This window comes from Cyanistes caeruleus, chromosome 19, assembly GCF_971803275.1.
Source record: "Cyanistes caeruleus chromosome 19, bCyaCae1.hap1.1, whole genome shotgun sequence".
Lineage (NCBI taxonomy): Eukaryota > Metazoa > Chordata > Aves > Passeriformes > Paridae > Cyanistes > Cyanistes caeruleus.
Window position 1 is genome coordinate 8,663,937 of NC_141719.1, and position 24,933 is coordinate 8,688,869.

Genomic DNA, 24,933 nt, shown 5'->3' on the forward strand with positions numbered 1-24,933 from the left:
ACCAGCACGGCTGCTGTGCTGAAGCTGAGATCAGGAGCTTCTCTTTAACAGTTTTGGTTGGAATTTGTCCCGTTCCAGGCTCCTCCAGCCTTTGTCCTCTAGACTGAAGGGTCCTGTTGTATCCAAGGTCTTTCTGTGTCCAATATCTTCTGTGCTGTGCCCATGGTCCCCTCAGGCTCTCTCTGTTCTAAATAGAAATTATTTTCAAAATTCTTTCCCAATTTCTTTGTAGATTGTGAAAACTGTTAAATCCATTGCTGAGGGAGTGTGGAACAGGGACTGGACTTCCCAAGGGCTTTGTGCCCTTCCCAAGGGTTTTCTGCCCTTCCCAAGGGTGATCCCACTGATGGAAAGCCACGGCCCTGGGGTGGGATGAGCAGATTCCTGCAACACTCTGAGCAGACACTGGGATGTGCCTGCTCCTTCAAACTCCTGGGCATGCAGAGTGAAATTGCTTCAGATGAATGAGGCTGGAGGAGCTGATGATGGAGAAAACCTCCTGAGGGAGAACCCCCAGTATCCCGGGTTAGAGACCAGCCAGAAGGTCAGGAAGTTGTAGGCTTGGCTGATGGAAACACATGTTGGATTAGTGGCCTCACCTTCAAAAGTCTGAAGTTCTCCCAGCATGACAGGAACAGTGGAAGATGAAGGTACATATAATTTATGTGCCAATCTTTTAATTGATTTGCCTAAACAGGCCCTGATCATTCCAAGTTTTAATTATTACTCTGAGCTAAATGAAATCTAATTTATTTTCCAGCATCTTTCCTGACACCTTAAAAAACTCAACAAAACACAGCCCAAGGACCCTCAAGCAAATAGGCCAGGTTGACAGATCTATTTTCACACTACTTGAAATTGCATTTTAATCTCCCTAACCTCTTTTTCCTTGTGCAGCTCCAGCATGGGGCAGGAAAACAGCTGTTCCTTGCCAGCTGGGAAAAGGTGATGTGCATGTAAAGGACAATTCTACCCCCAACACCATGAGAAATAACCAAAAAATCCCAGCTGATGACATCAGCTGAAACAAGGACAAGCCTGAGAAAAGAGAGGAAATAAAGTTTCTTCTGACCATTAATGGCCCAGTGATGGCTGCACCCAAACTTTTTTTTTTTTACAAATACAATAATACAAATTAATACAAATGAAGCACCAGAAAAATAGGAAAATGTGGCAGAGAACCCCATTTTTTTTTTTTTTTTTAATTTCTGCCTCTGTTTTAGGCTCTAATTTTTTGGTAATGCAGGTCCCTAAGACAGCCCTGACATCCCTGTTAGGGCAGTTTCTATAAGCAGCTCCAGTTTCTGTTGCAGGCCCCTCACTGGGGAGGCAGCATCCTGTGAAGAGCAGCTCAGTGCTGATCACCATGCAGCACAAATGAGACATTAAACCTCCAGAAAAGAAATGATTAATTATCTGTGTGCATGCTAAGGGCAACACACTTCACCCAGAGGTCCCAAAGTGCCGAGCTCCCAGTCAAGAGTAGAGCTCCTGGTTTATAAGCAGGAAAGCTGAGACAGAGGGGTGTTTTCCCACAGGCTGCAGCCCCACACATGCAGGGTGGTACCTGTGGGGTGACCTCTTAGACCCTGGAACAGCTCTGATTTGCCCCAAAATATTTTTCTGGACTGGATGACAATGCAGATGTTGCTGCTGAACAAACTCCAGATACCCACCAGGAGAGTGGCTTATGCCTTCCCTTGTGCAAGGCGATTCCCAGCTTGCTCCAGAGCCTTTAGAGCACAATAATTGCCTTGGGAAAATGCAAATATACCAGAACTGGCTGTGGGGTGGGAGTAGGGAAGAAAAAGCCCCCAGGAGCACGGAGGTGGCAGTGTTATAATCTCAGCCTGTCATCTGCTTAACGTTATTAAACAACTCCTTAAAATAGCAGCCATAATTATTCCTATATGGAGCTCAATCTGGAGAGCTTTCAGCTCCTTCACTCTTCTCCTGCTTCACTTTCCTGCTCCAAAATGTGTGGTTTGGGGTCCCATACCCACAGCAGAGGTGGGAGGGAGCTGCTCATCCATCAGCAAGGCTTTGCCCAAGGAAGCCCTGGCATCAGCCCTAACCCAGTTTCACCAGGCTCAGTTCTGTTGACATGAACATAGTTTTTGTTGCATTTTTAATTGTAAAAATGTATTTACATGAATAAAATACAGCTCACTTGGGGATATGACCTACTTTTTATGGGAAGATAAAACAACCGTAGGTTTGTGTTTTTATTTCATCTGTTTCAGCTGCTCTCAGTCAGACAGGGCTGCTGGAGCAGATCAATAGGAAATCCACAGCCACTAGAATGCTTTTTTTCTGTAAATAATCACATTCTGATCAAGATGACAGGGAGCTGCTGCATTTCCATGATGAAGCCTTTAACCTTCAGATCAGTAGAACAGTTTTGACAGTACATAATTTATATGGAAATAAATAATTTGATGGGGATTTTATATCTACGTGTTCTGCACTGCTGGAGAGACCTTCTCTGTTTATCTGAGTATGAATAATTACACTAAATAATATATAATCCTATTGTCCTGGACAAACATGGGTCATCCCAAAATTTAAGAGTAGCAGGAGCTGGGGATGCTCTCTCCTGTAATTTCTGCTAAAATAAAGCACAATTTCCTTTTCCAGGATAATCAAGAGCTCTCACTCAGATATTTGAGCTTGTTTAGCATTAGAGCAAAGTGACTTTAAAAGCCATATTATCTCAGTTTAAGATGTTGGATGGTCACTACACAGCCTTGGCCAGTGGCACTGATTCTTCTCTTATCCCCTGACTTCAGCAGCCTTTGATGAGCTGAGCTGGAGACAGATTAAAGCAGCATTAAGACCCCCCCAGCACTCAGTTATGCTAAACCTAAATGCCATCGATTTATTTATTAAACATGAAGAACTGAGCAGGATCTGACCCTGCACTGACAGGACAGACTCTGCTGCTCCTTCTCCTGTGCGTGACACCGATCGTGTTCCCTTTCCCACGGAGGTGAACTCTCCACACTCCCCTTGGGAGCAGCTGAGTGACATTTCTGTATTTATTCAAATTAGCTGTTATTAATTAAATAACACCTTTCAGCTTCCTTGGCAGGCTTTCCCCTGCAGTTGCAGCGGGAAGCTGGCGTGTGTCAGGATGTCAGGCAGATGTGAGAACCTCAGGGTTATATTTTTGTGAACATGCACCTCATTAAAAAAGTTATCACTATAGAAAACAATAAATTTATGGTTATGTCTCTGTACTGTCTCCTCTGTTTCGCCTTCCAGCTCCTCTGTACAAAACCCAACTACCAAGTGCTATTAAACAAAGGCAGCTCTTGTTCAGCACAGCTTTGCTTGGCCTCAATTTTGGCTCCAAGGTGGATCCTGCTGGAGTCCGAGGGAACTTCATCATGTGCCTGAACACTTTGCTAATTAGCAGCAAAGCTGAATCTCAGGTCTGGGGATTTATCTACATGCAGATTTAGAGGTGTTTGGTGGTGGTTGGGACTAACTGGGGTAAGAATGATTTTGATCCAAAATGAGCCATTTAACCAGGACCCCAGGCGTGGCTGGCGCTGCCCTTTGGGTACAACCTCAGGTTGAGCAGCTGAAAACCAGGATAAGCACAAGCCATGGAGCACTTTCTCTGCACCCCTGTCACACCTGGTTTGCCTCTAAGAAAATGAATGCACACTGTCCTAACATTAAAGATTAAAAGCATCTGCATCTCATCACAGCCAGGAGATTTGTCCAGAGCTGATGACAAAAAAAATGGCTTTTTGGAGAATAACCTTGGCTGCTGGTGCTGTGTGTTTTCAAGGCATATTAATCACAATTTCTGTGTGAATACTTCTCCTTTCACTGGAAAGGGAGAGAGGGATGAGGCTTGGGGATTTCTGAGGTGGTTAGATTAAAAATGCTGGACAGAGCCCACAGAACATCATGGGAGAAACTGCTTGAGACATGAAAATATCCAGTTAGAGTCAAGGTATTCCTTGAATCCAGCCCTTGGGATAGAATCTGGCAACACATGGGAGTGGGGCTAATTGGTTTTTTTTTTTCTGTTGTTGAAATAGCGTTTTCCTGTATTAAAAATTGTAGTAATAATTAAAAAGGAGTCTTTCTTCTACAAAGACTGAATTGACCAGAGATTCAAATATGAAGTGGTGTGAAAAGAAGAAGGGATACATTTGGGAGACTGGATTGCAATTAAAGACCCACAGGGTAATTGCTGCAGCCACCTCCTGCCCTTTATAGCCACTGCTCAGGGAGGCCACCATAACCCAAAATCTGAGGTATATAAAACCCTATATGAAGATAAAGCAACGAGGCAGCTCTTCTCTCTCTCCATCCTACTGTATCCATGGGAACAGGCTGGGATTTGACATCTACACAATAGCTATAGACAGAAACCCTGCAGTGCACAGAGGAAAGGTCAGTGGAGCATCCCAGCCATGGTGGCACCCACGGAGCAGCTGAGGACACCCTGGGGACACCCTGGGGACACCCTGGGGACACCCTGGGGACACCCTGCTCCCTGCCCAGCACTCACAGCTTTCCCCTGTGTGTGGAGCAGCCAGTTTGCAGAAAGAAGAGTTAAAGAGCTGATGTGGTTCTTGGGCACAGGGGTCCTGCAGTGGGGTGAAGGAGACCCTACCAAGACCCCAAAACTGGATGAGGAAAATAAGAAGGGAAAAAAAGCTGTTTTTTTCTAGATAGGTTTGACTGTCAATTTGGGAAAAAAAATAAGAAGTAAATAAATAAATCCCACGAGGAAGGAAGAAGAAGAAGAAAATAAATATCTCTCCGCTACTTCTCATTAGTGGAGGAGTATTTACACAGGTGAATATTCTGCCTGCTCACACAGCATCCCCAGCACAGGCACACCAGCTCTGCACAGCTAACAAGCTATCAGCAGGGAAGAATAAGACTATTTAATTTCTTAGCACACCTTGAATAGCCCATGGGGCCAACTCACATTTGGGAAAATGAATACACAACCTTGACAAATAGTATTAATAATGCAACACAAGGAATTGAGAGCAGAGCACTGTGGGCTAGAAACCCCCAAGTTGTGTACACCAAGTCAGCTCCTTACCCTGCTGGTGGTGTGTGCCTGGAAAACACCCTAAAAAATACCTTTATGTCTTGTCTGCTTGAAGCTGTTGAAGGGCACAGGTCTTGAACCCTGTGTCCAGATGATGCAATAGCAAAATTCATCTGGTGCTTCACCAGCAGAAGGATTTGCTCTCCCCCTGCCTACCTGACCAACAGCTCCATGGCCCCCTCCTGGGCAAGAGCAGCACCAGCTTGCCCCAAAACATCTGCCCAAACCTCATCTCACCACTGCAGCAGCTTCACCAGGGCTTTTGGTCTGCATCCTTGCCTGGAGTGGGGGGTTACTGCCCCACAGGATCTCCTGCCTCACCTGAACCTTCCCCATGGCTCCTTGTACCCACTGCCACCACAGCTGCAAGGGGAGCAGCACTGGAGAGCAGGTCATCTACACCTAAATGTGAATTTATGTATTTAATCATGGTTTTTTCTCCGTGCAAGAAAGGGCTCTGGAGCCTCAGGATGCTCCAGCAGCAACCGGAGGAGAACAAGACCCGGCACAGCCTTATTATTCCTGGCTACTTCATTACTGCCTGTCTTTAATGAACCTCTTGCATCCACACCTCATGGTTCAGAGAGGGTTTTCAGGGCACTAGTAACGGGAAAAATTCCCACCAAGGTCCTGGGGCTGTGGGAGTATTGTGGTGTAAAGGGGGAATGAGGATAATCCTGGGGATGCTGGCAGAGGAGCTTTCATGTCTCGGGAGACACAGGCCACAAAATGCCTTTTTGGGCTTACAGAAAGGGGATTTGATTAAAAAACCCCAGACACAGAGAGGGAGTGTGGCTCCTGGGAGTTCCCTGACATCTCAGGGCATCCACCTCCCTAGCCAGCCCCCCTGAGCCAGGGGTTCACTCACTTCCCACATGCCATTCCTCCATCCATCCATCCATCCATCCATCCATCCATTCATCATCCATCCATCCATCCATCCATCCATCATCCATCCATCCATCCATCATCCATCCATCATCCATCATCCATCCATCCATCCATCCATCATCCATCATCCATCCATCATCCATCCATCCATCATCCATCCATCATCCATCCATCATCCATCCATCCATCCATCCATCCATCATCCATCCATCCATCATCCATCCATCCATCCATCCATTCATCATCCATCCATCCATCCATCCATCCATGTATCCATCCATGTATCCATCCATCCATCATCCATCCATCCATCCATCCATCCATCCATCCATCCATCCATCATCCATCATCCATCCATCCATCCATCCATCCATCATCCATCCATCCATCCATCCATCCATTCATCATCCATCCATCATCCATCCATCCATCCATCCATCCATCCATCATCATCCATCCATCCATCCATCCATCCATCCATCCATCCATCCATCATCCATCCATCATCCATCCATCCATCCATCATCCATCCATCATCCATCCATCATCCATCCATCCATCCATCATCCATCCATCCATCCATCATCCATCCATCCATCCCCAGGCTGTGGGATGGAGCTGTGCATGGGATGATGATGGCAGGGACAGAAAGAACTTCACCTGCTGCAGGCCTGAGCAGCACCTGGAGCAGGGAACTGCACCTGGATCAGGCTTCATTTAACCCTTGATCCCGGTATCTCGCTCTGGTGCTGCAGTTCAAGGAGACACAGCCGTGTGCACAAAGACTCTCACACCAATTAGTCATTCATGCAAAACAAGATTTTTGTGCTTCTAAGTACAAACCATTTTCTGTGCAGTGTCAGACAGCAGCCACCTTCCCACGGGTCTGGGGGAGGCTTGGCTCATCCCATCGGGTGAATTTAAGGACTCATCGGGGTAAAACCTCTAATTTAATTGGTACTTTACCCTTAAACTCTACTTTTATTTATTGCAATCAAAGCAACAGACACAGAACAGGCCATCCCTGAAGTGGGTGGGAGAAAGACTGAAGGAGGGGACTGAGTGCTGTTCCTCAAGAAGGAAGGATGTGGGGTAAAACCATGCCAGGTAATTAGAAGAGGTTATAAATCATTAATAGGTGTCCTAAGGGGGTGCTGCATATATTTCCTACGAATTTATTGCTTGGAGAACTGCAGCTCCAGCGTGGCTCTTGGGGCAGGTGAGCCAGGCTCGCCCCAGCCCCTCACCCAGGCCACATCTCTGAGGATCAAAGGCTCTGGAAAAGTTTCTCCACAGTCCACAAAGGTTTGATAACTGCATTAGGAGCCCACAGCCATCCACAGCGAGAGCTGCTGCCACATCAGGCACTTTGGGAGGGACAGAACGGCCCAGAGGCACAACCATTGCTGCCTGTGCTTTGCAAGCACCTAAAATATGCTTTTGCTGAACCAACAGCAAACATTTATTTTAACAGATTTTTTTCTGGCAGTCCTGAACTTGTGCTCACTGGGTGAATGTGTGAATTCCCAGGCTCACAAATGCAGCCACATGATGAGAATCTCTCCAATGAATTAAAATAATTACTTTTCTAATTTGCCCCTAGACTCTGCTAAACCTTCTGGGGCCTTGAGGAAGGCATGAAGTTTTTCTAATTTCTTCTGCTTGTGTAGGCAAACATTTTAATTTATAAAATGAATAATTCTGTATTTAATCAGTGCAAAGGAAAATTCCACTTGGGCACAGGGACATCTCATGATGCTGCACAGCATTAACCCACAGGCTGACTCCTCAGCGTGGAGGAATGTGGGCATGGGAATCTGGCCATCAGCAGTTCCTGACCCTGAACATCTCCCATCCAAAAAGAACTGAGAATATCAGGATCCATCAATAGTTACATGCAAAGGCAACAACCTTTGAGCCACCAAAAATCACCCAACAAACCAGATCAGGCCCTGGGAAACTCAAAATGATTGTTTGTGAACTCCAGTGCTTTTGTGGAGCCAAATTCACACTGAATGTGGAGATCCCGATGGAAATCGATGGTTTATCAGGCTGGGGGCAGGTGAGGAGCAGCAGGTTTGTTACTGGATGATGGGGCTGTGCTGTAGTGCTTCAGCCTTGACAGCAGCTAACCTGTGACAAAGCACTTAAAAATGGGCTTGAGTAAGAACACAAAAATGCTTGAGGGTCATACAGAAACTGAGGGTAAATAGAACTGTGTCTGCAAAAAGATGCCCTGATTTCCAAACTTTCCAAATTAGGAGTCTACCCAGATAAAAACTAGAAATGCATTACTTGCTCCTCTGGAGGAACTGGAGAGGAATAATCCTGTTCCAGAGCTGGCTGGATACACTCCTGCAGTGATGTCCTGTGGAATGGGTGTCATAATGGATGCAAAGAGTTGTGCTGCACCAGGACTTGGCCCCTGCTTTGGAGGAGTTTGTAAATAATAAATATTTAATAGCAAGTAATAAATAATAATAATATTAAATAATAATAATGAAGAGACCCAACATTCATTATGCAGTGTGCTACAAATGAGGTTAAAACTGCATATATTCTATGTGTTTTAATTAACAGTAAGACAAAACAAGCTCAAATATACCAAGAATCCCCAGACCATTTTGTTTTGCAGAAAGGAAATTTTCAGAAAGGTTTAAAATAACAAGAACAGAAATAAAGTTTGGACAAAGCTCTTTCTCCTGCAAGGTGACAAGCTGGAGCTTGCACGAGGGATCACATCCTATTCCTTCCTTGCCCTTTGTTTTCCATCAGTGATGCTCTCCCCTGGCAGCTGGCTAAAGCCAAAATGCCAAAGCATCAAATGAAACTTTCCAACTTAAAACCTCAAAATTAAGTTTATATACACGCACACAGAGAAAGCAGCAAAAATACCATTTTCTTGCCAAAATGTAATATAAGCCAACTATTTTGCTGCAGTGGACTTCTACCAATAATCTCAGTTACATCACTTTACACCAGTTTGGGATCATGCCTTTCACTGAAATAACTTCTTTCTGCTAAATCCTGCACCTGATGTTTCCCATGGGAAAGGTTTAGGTTGTTTTCCACTCAATGCTGCACTGAAATTCTCCTATTTATACTTCAGACCTCCTGTCTATGGGACAGCAGAGGAAATTTGGGTGCTGGAGCCATCCCTCCAACCCAGCACCTCAGTGTGCCTCCAGTCTAAGATGGGATATTTAAGCAAGAGTTTGCAAATGGCCATAGAGGAACAACAACCTGCTGGTGTTCAAGCCTGCTGAGGTCTTATCAAAGGATGGCTATTTCCCATTCCAGCCTGGCTGGAAGTGATATCCAGCACTGAGAGATACCAATCAGTACATGTTCAGTCAAGACAAAATTTATATTTCTCTAATGCTGGTTGTTTCTTGGAAAGTTACACAAATCTTTGATGCCTGCTGGCGCTCAGGCCCGTAAATGCAGAATTCAATGATACAGTCGAATGCACAAACTTTAGCAGCCTACCTACCTACCTACACCAAAAAAATACAACTTTTTTCCCTTAGTTCTACTCTATTTTTTTTTTTCCTGCTCTCGAGTCCAGCCCTGGATTTATCCCCCAGGCAGAACTGCTGTTTGCTCAGCAGGATGAGCTGAGAGAGGAGGACTTTGGAGAGATTCTTAGTTATGCAGGGAGGAATAAAACAACCCAAAAAAAACAAAGGAAGGGAAACATCCCAATTCTCTAGGTTACACTATTGGTTATATAACCAATCTCTCTGGTTATATTTACGCTCCTATAAATAGAGAATTGGCCAGAAAGAGCGGCCTGAAAAACGACAAACGGAGTTGGGACGCGGCGGCCATCGGAGCGGGCGCGGGGCCGCCGGGGCTCAGCACGGGGACGAGGACATCTGGTCATAGTCAGGGCACTTGAGCAGGGCTGGGTAGTTACTGTTCATCTGCAGGGACGCCTCGCTGGAGATGTCCGAGGGGCTGCGGCCCCGTGCCCACGCGTCCGGGTGCAGGAACTGCCCCGAGTAGTCGGAGCAGTTGCTCAGGCGGGGCCGGTAGAAGCTGGGGTGGGGTCTGTAGAGGTCCTCGGCTGTGTAGCGCTTCATGAACAGGTAGACAGACATCACCCCGGCACTCTGCGGGACAGAGACACGGCCTGAGGTCCTCCCCGCCCGCGGCTGCACCACCAACCCAACAGGACAAAACAGAAATCGCCTTTTTTGTGCTGGTGCTGATGCTCAAAAGCACCCGAGGGCCATCACTTCCCGGCCCCATGCCTTGGATCTGTGCAATGATTAATGCTCCACAACCACTTCTCCTCCTCTGCTCTTCAGGCCTGGTGTCAAATTGTCATCAAATGCCCCATCAGCGCTCCAGGTTGGGTTTGTCCCCCCCATATGTCCCCTTCACGCTACACATTACCACCCCTACCCTCACAGCCCTCCCTTCAAGCTGGTCTGAGCCCTTTTCTTGCCCTCAGCCTCAGTCTGCCCACCCCCAGGAATGGGATACACCGGTTACAGGGTGTGGGTACCTCTGTGAGAAGGAACGAGATGGCAGAGAAGGCAAAGGACCACCCGTATTTGTAATTGAAGAACGACTCCGAGTCCTTGGTCCTGTTGAGCATCTCATCGTTAATGCTGGATATGTAGAGGACCAGCCCCACCACCAGTGACAGACCTGGAGAAGGACAGTGGGAAATGCTTCAGGGATGAAGCTGCTGAAGAAGCAGCTTCCTGAAGGCCTGACTTTGGGGGAAAGTAAAATAATTTGGGAGTGTGCTTGTAATAACTGGGGAAAGGAGCTGCCCTCCTGCTGCTCCAAGCCAGGGCACCCCTCTCATTCCAGTCAAGCATTCCCTGCTCGGGGAAATCTGTGAGCACTGGGAGGAGAGATCTGGCTCCAGCAGGAGCTGCTTCAAAGCTCAGCTGTCACAGCTATTTGTTTAGCACTCGCACAACACCATGAATAAAACATTCACTTTTCTCGTGTAGACACAGCCCAACCGAGCAGTTTGAAGTTTCAGATCTCTGCTGTGACTGATGAGCCACGAGAAGCATCCTGTCCCCCAGCACCTGCTCCTGCATGGGCTGGGGGGGCTTTCCCCACATTTCCACAAACAAGCTCTGCATCTATCCCACAAGGTCTGATCAGGCTGTGGGAATGAGCTGGGAGTGATGAGTCCGTCAAGGAGCCACCAGGGCAGGTTAGGAGAGCACCAGCAGCTGCCAAAGCCAACGTGCTCCGTGCTCAAGGGCTGTCAGGAGAAAACCTGTCTTGCAAAACTCACCTGACAGGATGAAGAATATCCCCGAGACGAAGGCGAGGATGGTCCTGTGAGGCCGGATGTGGCCGATGTTGCTCAGGATGAAGCCGATGAACATGAAGAAGAGGCTGACCAGAGGGAAGGGGGTGGCAGAGCGGATCATCTCTGTTGAGAGGGGAGAAGAGGGAAGTGAGAACAGGTTGATATTCCCTAAATGTTGTGAGAAATGGGCTTGGCTGGGTGAGAGGGCTCCAACCCTCAGACCATGTTGTGTCTGAGTTTCTCTCCTTGTTAATGAGCTGAGTAGAACAGAATTATGGAATCACAGAATGGTTTGGGTTGGAAGGGACCTTACATTACAACTCTCTGCCATGGGCAGGGATGCTTTCCACTATCCCAGGTTGCTCCAGGCTCCATCCAACCTGGCCTTGAACATTTCCAGTGATGGAGCATCCACAAATTTGCTGGGGAACCTATGCCAGTGTCCCACCTCCATGGTGGTGACTCTGTTGATGTTTGCATTTCTAAGGGTTCCTGTGTGAAGTGTTGCATAGGAAACCATCAGAACCTGCATTTTTCTCTAGCTTCACTGCATGTTTGCAGAACACTTCTATTTATTAAACCAGAAATGACTGCAGAATTCATCGTGGGAGCTGTGACACTCCATCCTTAATTCATCCTGCTATAAAATGTGTAAAATTGCTGGGGAATAAATACAGCTGCAAATTATGGAGAGAAGACTAAAAAGCCAAACATTTTGATAAACATTGGTGCTGAATAGCCAGTGACAGGAAATTGTACAGCTTAGAGCCTCCGTGGGCATCCTGCCATTAGAAAGGAACGTCCTCAAAAGCTCATGAGCACACTGGGTAATTCCCATAGTAAAAAATGTAGTTGCATCATTGTGTGGCAGCACTGTCAAGGAACTCAGAGCTTCCTTGGCAAGGACACAAAGGGGATTTCTTGGGGAGGGTCCCTAGTGCTTGGGACTCGGTGATTTGCAGGATGTAAGGGGTGGAACCCACCAAACCACTTACTCAGGACGTTGATTGTGGATTCGGACGTCAGCTGGATGTTCATGGGCATGACGTATTCAATGGTGAAGCACCGGCCACGCTCCTCACCTGCAGCAGACACAAAAACGTGAACTCTGAAGCCAGGGGATTTAAGGTCACCCCAGGGGCGATATCAGAGCTCCTCACTTCTCCCTTGACTTTTCCAAAGTGGTTGAGACTTTGTGACATTTTGGGTTGGTCACTTTGAGATTCCCATTCCCTTGGGTTCTATTCAGCTCTGTCCCTGCAGCCAAGTTTCTTCATCAAGCTTGGCACAGATGGAGGGAATGGTCCAGCTGACCTGAATCTAAATTTTGCAGGGATGAAATGGAAAGTTTTTAGCTGCTGCCCAAGGCGTCGTGGCTGCAGCTCTGGAACAGGGCAGGGGGTCTGGCAGGGCAGCAGCAAACTCACCAAAGCCCACGTGCAAAGGCACATTTATCCTTTAGAGTCAGGCATGGAGAGGTGACACTGCTTGCCGAAGGTTGGGCCAGAGTTTGGAAGCAGAGGTGGGCATAGTCTCTAAAAATCCCATTTTTCTCATCCCTTTCCTGTTGGGTGGCACTGACACACATCAAACCTAGGGGATGTTTTTGTCTGGGACACCCTACCTGCCAGAAAGCAGACCCTCCAGAGCCCCGAGTGCAGCGAGAGCTTGATCTCTGCCGTCTGGTTTTGGGGCTGGACGATGCCCTCCTCCAGGTAGAGCCAGTAGTCGGTGCTGACAGAGATGCCCAGGAGGCCGAGGCCGCAGACGGCGAACACGCTGCTGAGCAGGGTCAGCGCCTTCCTGCTGCAGGCGCTCATTGCCAACAGCATCGGACCCGGCCTGGCTGCGGACGTGGGACCAGCCCTGGGCACCGAGCCTCGCGGGGAGCACGGGGGACAAAGCTCTGCCCTCAGTTGTTTCTGCAGTCTGAGCTGAAAGGAGCCATTAGAGCAATCAGTGGCAGACAGAGAGCTTGAACCAAATCCCACCCGACTGCTGCCCCGTGCTGACCCGGCATGTGGGAATGGCATGGGCCTGGGAGCAGCTCCTTCCCTGGCTCCCTGGATGTGCTGCAGGTGAATTCCTGCTGCTCCAGCCAGGGCTGGCACTGATCCCCCAAGGGAATCGGTGTTGGGTTTGCTGCAGGTGAGCCCCTGCTGCTCCAGCCAGGGCTGGCACTGATCCCCCAAAGGATGGAGGCGAACTGCAGCATCTTATCTTATCTCATCTCCCTGCTGAGCCTTGTCAAGCACTGCCAGTCCCCAGCAGGAGCTGCTGAGGATCATGGACACCACGATCAGAGATCAACAAAGCTGCTCATAACTGCTGGACCAACCCCCAGCCCCGAGCAGCTCCCATCACCACCCCTCTCCCCTCCAACACTGCCATTTTACACTTCCAGGGTAGGTTTACCTGGAAGTGGGAGATCATGCTAATTTTGCAAAAGCCATGCTACATTTATGACATCATCAAACAACTTGAAGCAGAGTGGCATGGCACAATAATCTGCTTTTTTTTGTTGTTGTATTGCTCCTTCCAGAGCTGCCAGTACCCTCCCTTGTCCAAACCCACCTTGTGCTTTGGAGGGAGGCAGGGAAATGTGGACAGAGAGCTGCAGCCAGCCCCTGGGAAAACTATAAAGGAAAAGCTTCCCTCATCCCCATGTCACTTATGTATAGCATCTTTTATTATTACTAATTACTAATTATTATTATTATTATTATTATTATTATTATTATTATTATTATTATTATTATTATTATTATTATTATTATTATTATTATTATTATTATTTTATTGCACATTTCCTGCTTTGGGCAAATTAGCAGTTCCTATGGTGCTCTGCAGACTGATTAAATAGCACCAGAAATCAGAGTTCTTGGTGCAGAGGAGAAAAAGTGAAATTAGTAGGGGGCAGGGGGGAAACCCTCAGCAACAGAAGATTAAAGGAATAAGAGCAAGAAGGAAAAAGATATGTGTGAGAGGTGGCCTTGTGTGAAGTAGCAAGGAGGCAGAGAGTGCTACTGACTGCTGTTATAAAGGCAGAATGAATCACAGATAAATGCCGTGTCATGTATATTTTCCAAGGCACATTTTGCTGCTATTCAGCACTGCAAGCAACAAGGAAAAAATATCTAAATCCAGCTAGACAACAAAAGCTGCTGACTTTATAAGCAGGCTGCATCTCCCTTGGACTCCCTTTAGAACTGCACCAGTTTTGTTTCACACCCTTTGTGCTCCCTTGGTGAACAGACTCCTTGGAAGAGAAGTCCTGTTGCTGTTATCACTGCAGTAAAGGTGGTGGGTTTAGTGATTAAATCAGGAGACACAAATCCTGCCTGGACCAGGAGATGACAACTCCCTGTTCCAACACGGCCAAGCAGACTGGAGGAGGGTGTTTTTTTCTAGTGCCTCAGATGCAAATATATTAATTCTCACTTGCTTACACAGACTCTCAGAGATGCCAAAAGTCCTCACAGCTTGTACTTTTACACCTGAAAGCCTCCAAAGATAATGTTGTGCCATCATTCTCTCATGGTGAAAGTGAGTAGGTGATGCTGAGAGAGGTTTCTTGCTCCTCCAGCACTCTGAGGAGCTCTGAGCTCTTGCAGTGCTCATCCTCAGCACTTCTGTCTCACAAATCCACAGCACCCGCTCCCCACAGCCGTCCTGGGCTGTGTTTGCAGCAGTTTCATTTAGATTAACACAAAGGAAACTTGCAGTTACTGTGGAGCCCAAAGAAAGGCATTTACTGAACAGATGCAGCATCCAAGGTCTGTGTGCCCCTCCAGCTCACTGCTCTGGGCAGCAGTAAGAAGGAAAAGCAGGGAATGCTGCTGGAAGAGTGTCAAATTCTTGTGTGAAAGACAGAGAAGGAGAGGGAGTCTTTAATTATCGCATCTGACCCTGAGTCCAAAGCAGGCAAGTACATCTTGGTAGGAAGCAGATGTACTCGCACCCTCAAGCGCTGCAACAGCTTTGACAATTCCCTTCCATATGAAATTAAGGATTTGGCTCTTCCTACGTTCACGCTGTGCCTTTTCCCAGAAGGTTCCAACCTACAGGAAGGGGATTGCTGTCTCCAGACAGCCCAAGCAAGTGCTCCAGCTCACACTCCTGCAAACTTTCCCTCCACCTTTGGCTTTGCTAACCAGCCTCATTTTCAGTGTTATTTTTTAATGCTTCCCTCAGCTAAAAAAAAAATAGGATGTGTTCCCAGGAGGAAAACCTCCCTGCTAGGGAAGCAAGGAGCAAAGTGCTGAGAGGATGCTCAGATTCCTTTTCCCTTGAAGAATTAGGAGGAAGCAGCTAGAGAAGAAACTGGTGGCTGTGGGGCAGAGAAGCACATCAGCCCTGCACTTGCCATTTCCTGGGGCAGATGCCATTTCCCATCTCTAGGGATTCCCATTGGATTCAGCAATCAAACAGCCAAAACACAGATCCTCTGGCTCATCCATTCTTTTCATACAGCTCAGCCAGAGCCATATTTTCTAGTTGCTGCCTCAAAATGAGCAGCATTTACTACAGGGTGTCTCATCCCTCTTGGCATTTTGGTGCCAAAATGGTAGAAGGAACTGGAATCTATTCTTGGCTCACATATCATCAACAACCATCCTCCCTGCACATTTTCGTTAATAACGAGCCAAAAATCATAGCAGGGAGTATCTGAAGGTCCAGATAAAGACACTTAGAGGGGAATAACAAAGTATTTCCTGTGATTTGTTGTCCACCAACATCAGGCACTGGAAAATAGACCCATTTGGTCTCATCTCTGTTGGTGTGACGCGAGCAGCAGGGACAGGGGTCGGGCGTCAGAGCTGCAGCTCTCAATTGCCTCTTTCCTTTTCCTTCTCACACCTCAATTGCCATGAAATCATGAGTGCATTAGAAAATGATACCTATTACTGGCTTGGCACATAGAATCCCACCTGGTGTGATGGGGAACAGGGGCTGGGGTGGTGCAGAACATCTCCTTGAAGCAAACCTTCCCCAGGTCCAGTGCCTGGAGACTTCACAGGGCTCCCAGGGGAAAGGTTTTTCAAGGACGAGAAGAGGAGCTGGCTTGATTATCAGGGAGGATTTAGTCCACAATGACCTTTATCAATTGTGTTATGCTTCCTATGGCAGTTTGATTTCCAACTGGAGCTGGGTTTTAAATTAAATGAATAGAGCCCCAAAGATTTCCAGGAAATAGAGCCTTAGAACTGTTCCTGTTCCTTCGATCACACTGTGCATTCTGGTAGTAGTCCAGGGAATAATAAAGGCAGCCTGCAATGTAATCTGCAGTCTTCATAATGAATTTCTCCTTGCCTTGGAGCAACAGTTGCTGATGGAAACAGCACATGGTCCTTGCTGGGCCTGAATCCTTTGGGAAATGAATGAGTATTGGCGTTGTTTCTGACACAGTTCACCCAGATCTAGGAGCAAGTCCTTATCTGTTGCTCCACAGTCACAGAAAGGAAATATCCTGGGCAGATTTCTGAGCCCACATCTGTGGCCTAATGGCAAGCACAAGGCACTGCTCTGGGCTATGTGGGCAGGCTGAGAAAAATGAATTTATCACTGGACAGCTGCCTGGACAGGATGGGTCACCTCAATAAATCACTGCTCTGGGTTCACCAGAAAACAACAGCTCCCTCCTGCCCTGGGTAAAGGCAGAAGGAGCAGGGCCAAGCCACTGATTTTTATGTGGCATCATTTCCAATTTCCTGACATTTGGGAGGAAGAGAAGCACTGCCAAGGTTATCAGAGCATACAGGAGGGAAGGGTTTGCTTGTGGAGAGGTCCAGGACAAGCCTGGTGGCCTGTGGCTGTGAATGTCTGGTCCATGCTGCAAACCAAGGGCCAAGGGAAATCACAGACTCAGCCATGGATCTGGTGTAGTGGGAGAGGCTGAGAAGAACATAAAGGAGGAGGAATGAAGCCAGTGAAAGGAAACCCTCTGAGTGAGCAATGGATGTAGAAAGAACATCAGAGATCTGGGTTGGAGCAGGAGAGCGTGAGCTGTGATGGAGCTGAACTGAAAGGAACAGCTCCCACCAAGCTGCAACAAGAAATTGGGCTGGCTAAAAATAAAGGGCCTTCAAGCAGTGTGATCCCTTCCTCAGGACACAACACAGGCCATGGATGTGGGCAAAAAAAAAAAAAAATAGGTCAAGGAGAGAAGGAAGAGAAGGAGAGCAGCTCTTTGAGAACAAAACTTCTCAGAGCTGGCAGTGCTTAGGCAGGCAGGGCTGTGCTGAGGCCACCACTGCACTGTCACCCTCCTCCAGACAGCACAACTCACCCTGGCTCCCTCAGGGGCAAACCCAGAAAAGGCTGATTTGGTCATTAATAACCCTGGTGAAACAGAATGATCCCAGTGAGCTCATGGAGCACCCAAAGGGTGCAAATGCTTCAGTCCCAAAACTGGGTGTGCAGGTGCAGCCTGAGGGCAGCTGGGCTGGTGCTCTGTGGGCTGGCAGGGAGGGTTGGACCAGTGTGAGGAGCACATGGGGAGCTGACTTTAACCACAGCTGAGGAGAGGAAGAGGAGGAGATGGTGAGGGCAGCGCCCACGGCTCCATCTGGGATCGCAGGAGAAGCAGCTCCACAAACCTGACCTGGAAAGCTGGGCAGCTGGGAAAGAGAGTTCTGGTTTTGGAATTACTGCTTGGCCAGAACCAGTCTCTCCTGAAGCCTGGAAAAGGTGTGCTGCAGGCAGGAGAGGAGCACAGGGCTGCTCTGGCTCCATAGAACAGCTGAAGAGAGCAGAGATGGCTGCAGAGAAAAGCGCTGTCTCCTGCACTGACACACTGAGAAGGAAATTTCCAAAGAGGATATGGGTTGGAGCTGGTCCCCAGGGCCCCCAGGTGCCCTGTCCTGGGCTGCTGGCACCCACCACCTCCCCTGGCACATGGGGAGACAGAAATACATCAGGCAGCTCTAAAAGCTGCATTTGTGACACGCAGATATGCCAGCTGGATTTCTGAGAGAGAAAACACACATTGGAAAAATTAAGTGCAGGAATAAATCTTTTTGATGTGGAGGAGGTTTAGCCTGATATTAAGAAATAAAACAGCCTATCTCATGGCAGTTTGAACAAGGGCTTGTAACTGTGACTATGAGCAAACAAACTTCCAAAGGATCAATAATGGGCTTGAAAGCTTCCCCTCAGCTGGGAACAGCAGCACGATGCTGCCATTGCCGACGGACAGACACGGCAGCGCTGGATCAATGGGCACACTGGGCTCACAGGCTCTCCAGGGAGGCTTTAAAAATAAATAAATGAATAAAAGGAAGGCTGGTTATGAGTTATTTAAGCCCAGATTGAGCCACAGCAATAACAAACCTATTAATTTTGTGCTTGTCATCACACACAAGGAACACCTGATAAATAATCCGTAAGAAACAATTTGTGAGCTCACAGGCTGCAAGGCTCACCACTAACTGATTTTGGTAATGAGATTACTTGGGATTTATCTCTCTTAAATTTGACTTATATAATTTTTCTGAGAAGTCCTCTTTTCCCTAGCACTTCCTGCGCTTCATTTCTTGCCAGAGTTATTTTTTACACTTTGGTGAAAAAAATCCTGCTGTGGCAGTGCAAGAGCGATGGAAATGCTGTATAGAAAGCACCATAACTTGAATCTCCAAGGCTGACCCACTTCCCTCTCCTTCTTTATCTCACACCAGCCTTTTTGCTGTGGGCTGCTCAAAACCTGCCCTTTTGCCTGGGTCAGGTTTGCAGAGAGTTGTTACTGATAGCTGAGCCCACCTCAGCTCCAGCACCAAATATCAGGAGATCAAATGATATTCCCAAGGTCAAAGGAGAAGTTACTGAGATTTATTTCCCACCCCAGCCCTCAAAGCAGACCCTTTCCCAAACTGGCCAGCTCTGCCATGCTGCTGCACTCGCTGGAGTGATGCCACTGCTCCAGCTCTCTCACACAACGGGTTTGGATGGACCCAGCAACTTCCAGCAGATAAAATCATCTCCCAACCAACCCTGATGGTCCTGGTTCACAGGCTGCTGGCACAGCCCGTGTGTGTACAGTCAGTCTCATTCACATGGTCCTTCTGGATCCACAGATATCCCCCACAAAACTTTTATAGAACCCAGCCCACCCACGTGTCTCCTTTTCCCTTGGTGTTTCAGGCTCTTACCTCTGTTAACCCCAGCTGAAGAGATGCTCTGGCAAGTGGAGAACCTGAGATGGGGCTGAAGGTGGGAAGAGCAGTTCTGGCAGATCAGCTGCAAGGATGAGGGTCCTCAGGGGAGGCTTCAGCTGCAGGTCTGGGAGTGGGACGGCTCTGGGAACCAGGCTGGACCTGAAGGGAGAGCACAGCCTCAGCCCTCCCGCTCTGAGAGCCCCACAGGAGGGGTGCAGGGTGCTGGGACACAGGGACAGGCAGATGGCAGGCAGGGCTCTGCATCCACGTGCTGGCAGCTCCTGCCCTGGGGTGCTGTAGAAAAGCATCACACAAAGTGCATTTCTCGAGAGGGAAACAGCAGCTAAAGCTCTGAGCTTGCAGTATTGCCCACACACCCAGGCCCAGCTCTCCAGCTCTAACCCATATATCTGTTAAAAGTTTACAACCCTAACAATAGCTGAGCCCTGCCCTTTGCAGAGCCCTTCCCAAAGTCCTCTTTCCCTGCCGAATCTGACTGAATTCTCTACTCACAGTGTGTCAGAACGCTCACAGTCAGGGACCTGAGCCGAACTGCTGGTTTCAGTACCCTACAAAGAGCTACAAAAGCAGAATGAAAGAGGGAAATATCCAATTCTGCAAAGCAAACCAGCTGGGGACTGTGCCAGAGGAGCTGCAGAAACCTCGCTGCCATGGGAGCGGAGCCTGCCCATTAACCTCTGCCTGAGGTGCATCCTGGCTTGGATTTAGATCCCAAATGCATGAACTGCAGTGACCCAACGATCCAGTGACCCTGTTCAGGCTGCAGCACCGAGCTTCCCTCGGCACAGACCCAGGGATGAGGGAGAGCAGCGGGCTCAGCTGTGCACATCCACTCACCACAGCACCAAGCTTGGGCTGCTCTGGTGGGCTATTAAAGCTTTAGCAACTGGTCCTTATTCACTTCCAACTAAAAAGGGGAGGATAATCCTCTTCCTTGCAGCTTTCCAAGGTTTCTGTGTCCTTCCAGCAGCAAGGCAGGTAACAAGGACTCCAACGCCTCTTCTGGAAGATATTGATGTTTTAAACCAAAGTGGGTGTGAGCAGAGCCCCCAATTCAGTGTCAGCACTTCAAGAGCTGTCCATGAAATGTCTCTGGGCTATAAAATTTCATTGCTGTGGAAAGTCTAAGAAAAGCCCCAGGTACAGCCCGAGCTCAGGAGCTGAGGCTGCTCAGCAGAGAGGGGCCAACACCCCCGGTTCCTTCTTTTCCCCTTAACGATCTGTGCATGACAGCTTGGGCTAAATTAAGCATGCTGGGAGGTAAAAACAGCATCAAGAGCTAATTAAAGCTCTTGCACTCCCCCGTGTCGGTGGGTACCTGAGCTGGGGACACAGGAAGCCACAGCTCTTCCCCCACTCCCGCTCTGCTCGCCAGTGCTGGCAGCTGGAGGGGTTCTATGAACATTTTGGGAGTGATAAATGAGAGAAAGGCAGAAATCCCCTGAGGGCCCTGAGGGCTGCAGACAAGTGTCACAGTGGGCAGGCAGCACGTGCTGGCCATGGCTGCAGAGACCCGAGTCCCCTCGGTGTGATTAGAGATGATGGATAGCAGGGAGCAGTGCCTCGTTAGCCAGGAGATTGCATTCCCTCCTCCCTGCTTAGAAACCAGCTTTACTGCAAAGCCTCTGAGCAGCAAAACCATGGCATGAAGTGCAGAAGGGCTGTGTCATCCACACCTCTGGCAAATGAATTTGTAACCCGGTGATGCTCGTGGCTGCCACTAAACCCAGTGACCACAGCCAGCAGCTGCTCCACCTGGCTTTGCTCAAACGTTTTGGGACACAGCTCATTGGAAGATGCTGGTGATGTCTTCATGCTCAACTCCCCACGTGTGATGATGAGCAGACACTGAAGTTTGGTCCCATTTTCACATGGGAAAGGTCTTTGCTTTATGCAGCTGGTTGGGTTTAATAATCAGGATTATTAATGTACATAAGTATTTATACATCACTGGAGGTACTAAACTTTCTACCACCCAGATTTCAGCAGGATTTGTTACCAGTTCCAGTATTTAACAGTAAATGTCCTGGCACACAGGGCAGGAAAAGCCAGGCATGATGTGGAGCAGCCTGAGAACAGCCAGCCACCACGAGCTGGTCAGGAGGCCGTGGCCTCACCTGTCCTGCTCAGCACAGGGAAGTGCAGCCACATCCTGGGAAAGGTTGTGGGAACAGGCAGGGAATGGACTTGGTCTCACTCTCCTCCATCCTTCCCCAGCCCAGCACCTATTCCCAGGTGAAACCTGGCCTGATGTTCCCAGCAGAGCTGCTCTGGGGAAAAGGAACATCTGTCATAACCATTCTGTGTCCCTTGGGAAGGAGGCAGGGCCAGCTGTAGGTGCCAGGTCCTGCCCTGGCAGACCTGAGCCTCTGCTCCCTGCGGATGGGGATGGCATCAGGAAGCTCTGGAGGGGCACTGGGTGGGAAAATGAATTATCCACAAGTTGTCCTGGGTCAGTGGATGCATCTGCTGTGCTGCTCCAAAAACGCCCTCAGTGCAGCCTTGGCACTGCTCTAACAAAGGTTTGCACTGATAAGCAGTACCTGCCTCATTAATAAAAGAAAAACTGTAATTCCTGTCTTCCTAAAAAACCACACACAAACTCCACTGGTCTGTAACAACCCATTTTCTGAGCCTGATTATGGCATGTGTGTTGTCCTTTGACAAATTCCATTGTGCCTGTAAATGTTTTACTACAAATATCAGAAGTCGTGACTACACAGCTGTAAAAATCAATGTGACTTTGACACCAAACCATCTTTCTGGAACACACCTGGAACCCAAACTGTCTTTAATTTCAGTCATATTAAGACCCCCACATAACTAGATGATGGGGTCTAGGTCAAAAGTCCTTTTCAAAATGCCACGTTAAACCCAGGGGTTTAAATCTTCCCAGGTGATTTGGGAAAAGCTCCTGATGCTCACTCCAGCCTCTCACAGCTCACTGCTACCATTGAAATCTCTGCAGGCTTGTGCATTATTTCTCTTTTGTATTTTATATTCCCTCCCCTCTCCATAAATAAAGCTGAAGCTGCAAAAGCTGTGCTATGGATGCTGCCAGGTGGGAATTCATTCAGCTCAATGAATATATTCAACAGCTACAAGAGTACAGCAGGGGATCAGCAGAAACCCCACACAGAGGCATTTCTGTCCCCTGGGTGTCACTGGGGGCAGCCTGAGGGCAAGGTGTGATGTCTCAGGATGGGCTGCTGGGAGCCACTCTCCTGCCCTTTGGCTTTTTCCGTGGGTCCAGACCTGAAATGTGCTGCTCAGACAGGGGCAGAGGAGCCTCCGAAAGGAGCCCAGCCACGAGGCACTCGTGAAACCAAAGGGCAGCAGCGATGGGAACACGGGAATGCTCCTCCAGCAAAGCACTCACTGCTGCTGTGGGAAACTCAGCAGGAATTCTCTTTTTTTTTTAGCTGAAAAAAAGTATTTTTTTAGTCTTTTGCAGTGTTCTGGATGGAGCAGTGCTACCTTCAGGGAATGCAGCATCCTTGCTGCCCTTTCCAAAGGCTCACCTGGACCGTGCAGGCACCTGCCGGCTCCGACGAGGCCTCCTCCCCCGGGGGGTTTGGGACACACAGGGGACACACAGGGGACACACAGGGGACACACAGGGGACACACAGGGGACACACAGCGGACACGGCGGTGCCGAGCTCGGACCCTCTCCCCGGGCACCCCCGAGGAGCTCCCGCAGCTCCTGGAAGCCCCAACCCTAAAAAGCGCAAAAAGCATCCGGCGTCAGGGGCTGCTGAAGTTCTGCGGAATGCCCGGCAATTAATCAGAGCCAGAGGCCGTGTCAGACCCTCCCTGCTCGCCTGGTGGCTGAACCAGCACATTTCACATTTATTTCACATTTCAGCACCCTCCCCAGGCTGTGAGTAAGGAGCGCGTGGAGTGAGGACAGGCTCCATGTCCCTGTTCTTATGGAAACACGCTCCAGCCTTTCCCCTCACCCCCGGCGCTTCACTGCACTTAAGAACCAGGTCAGGTTTTTCTCAGATAGCCTCACTCAATTCCCACTCCCCTCTCCAAGGGGTTTGCTACTCTGGAAAACATTCACAGCCTGACTTCCCGCAGATTTTATATTCCCTGGGATAAATACACATCCGTTCCTCAGCAAAACGCTCCAAACTCGCCGCTGAGGACGGGGATGCTCTCAGAGCCCAAGAGATGGCCTCTGCTAGAGCAGCGTGATGGGGAAAAGCCCAGGGATGAGATCTCAGGGAAGAAGCGCCGGGATTTTCCGGCTTCTTCATGCTAAGGTCCTTCCCTCGGGAATCGGGCGAAGTCAAACGGCGGCACCCGAGCGGTGCCAGTCCCTGGCAGGGCTCCAGGGCAGGGCACCAGGGCAGGACACCCCGACACCGGGCAGGACACCCCGACACCGGGCAGGGCACCCCGACACCCGGGCAGGGCACCCCGACACCCGGGCAGGGCACCCGGGCACCCGGGCAGGGCTCCAGGGCAGGGCACCCGGGCAGGGCACCCCGACACCCGGGCAGGGCACCCCGACACCCGGGCAGGGCACCCGGGCACCCGGGCAGGGCTCCAGGGCAGGGCACCCGGGCAGGGCACCCGGGCAGGGCACCCCGACACCCGGGCAGGGCACCCGGGCAGGGCACCCGGGCTGGGCACCAGGACAGGGCACCCCGGCACCGGGCAGGGCACCCCGGCACCGGGCAGGGCTCCAGGGCAGGGCACCAGGGCAGGGCACCCCGACACCCGGGCAGGGCACCCCGACACCCGGGCAGGGCACCCCGACACCAGGACAGGGCACCCCGACACCAGGGCAGGGCACCCGGGCGGCTCCGGCCGCGCCCGCCGGGGCTCGCTGCGCTCCGGGGCCGCGCTGGGGATGCTGCGGATGCTGCCCGGGGCGGTGCCCGCCGGTTCCCACTCCAGGGGGAATCCGGAAAGCCCAGGGACACCTGCCCTGAGCCCTGCGGCCCCGCACCCTGATCCCACCTCCCTCGGCTTTAAACTTTCAGGGCTTTCCATCCGATTCGGAAGCCCCGCGAAGCCTCCTCCCGGATCGTTTCCGCCCCGTTCCCGGGACAGCCTGGCCGGGGCACGGGAAGGAGCCCCAGGCTTCCCCTCCCCACGCCAGTCCCGGCACTCACCGGCCCCGCGGGAGCTGCTCCGGGCGGGACGCGGCCGCCGGCCCCGGGGATGCTCAGCTCCGCTCCGCTCGCTCCGCGCCGGGAGAGCCCGGGGAGGAGAGGGCATCACATGGCGCCGGCGGGGCCAGCCCACCTCTCCCTCCCCTCCATGCCCCTGTTCCCTCCCTCCCTTCATCCCTCCTTCTCTTTCTCCATCCTCCCCGTCTTCCCTCCCCTCCCTCCTTCTCCATCCTCCCTTTCTTCCTCTCTATCCCCCACCCCCCGCTCACTTCCCTCTATCCCTCCTTTCCCCACTCCTGCCTCTCCTTTCACCCTTTCCCTTTATTTCCCCACTTTCTCTCTATTCCTTGCTTCTTTCCCCTCCTTC

General features: G+C 49.8%; 1 protein-coding gene across 2 annotated transcripts; it reads right to left on the minus strand.

Annotated features, from left to right (window-relative positions):
- Nucleotides 1-8,515: 8,515 nt before the first annotated feature.
- On the minus strand, nucleotides 8,516-24,656 carry CACNG5 (calcium voltage-gated channel auxiliary subunit gamma 5). Of its 2 annotated transcripts, none has more exons than XM_086857121.1 (7): nucleotides 24,567-24,656; nucleotides 19,412-19,576; nucleotides 12,889-13,198; nucleotides 12,260-12,346; nucleotides 11,247-11,387; nucleotides 10,491-10,636; nucleotides 8,516-10,092 (listed from the first exon to the last, which is right to left on the minus strand). In XM_086857121.1, exons 3-7 carry the CDS (start codon nucleotides 13,094-13,096, stop codon nucleotides 9,835-9,837), a joined length of 840 nt encoding a protein of 279 aa, XP_086713247.1. In that variant the 5' UTR covers nucleotides 13,097-13,198; nucleotides 19,412-19,576; nucleotides 24,567-24,656; the 3' UTR covers nucleotides 8,516-9,834. The 2 variants fall into 2 exon arrangements, with proteins under 2 accessions (XP_086713247.1, XP_086713248.1); XM_086857122.1 differs by lacking the exon at nucleotides 24,567-24,656 and adding an exon at nucleotides 20,276-20,655.
- Nucleotides 24,657-24,933: the final 277 nt, after the last annotated feature.

Excerpts from the sequence above, each read along its gene's own strand:
- CACNG5 (XM_086857121.1), bottom strand. The coding sequence starts at position 13,096 with ATGCTGTTGGCAATGAGCGCCTGCAGCAGGAAGGCGCTGACCCTGCTC. Across the intron at positions 12,347-12,888 it reads GAGGGTCTGCTTTCTGGCAG|GTGAGGAGCGTGGCCGGTGC; the intron begins GTAGGGTGTCCC and ends TGTCTGCTGCAG. Across the intron at positions 10,093-10,490 it reads TCTCGTTCCTTCTCACAGAG|AGTGCCGGGGTGATGTCTGT; the intron begins GTACCCACACCC and ends TCTGTCCCGCAG.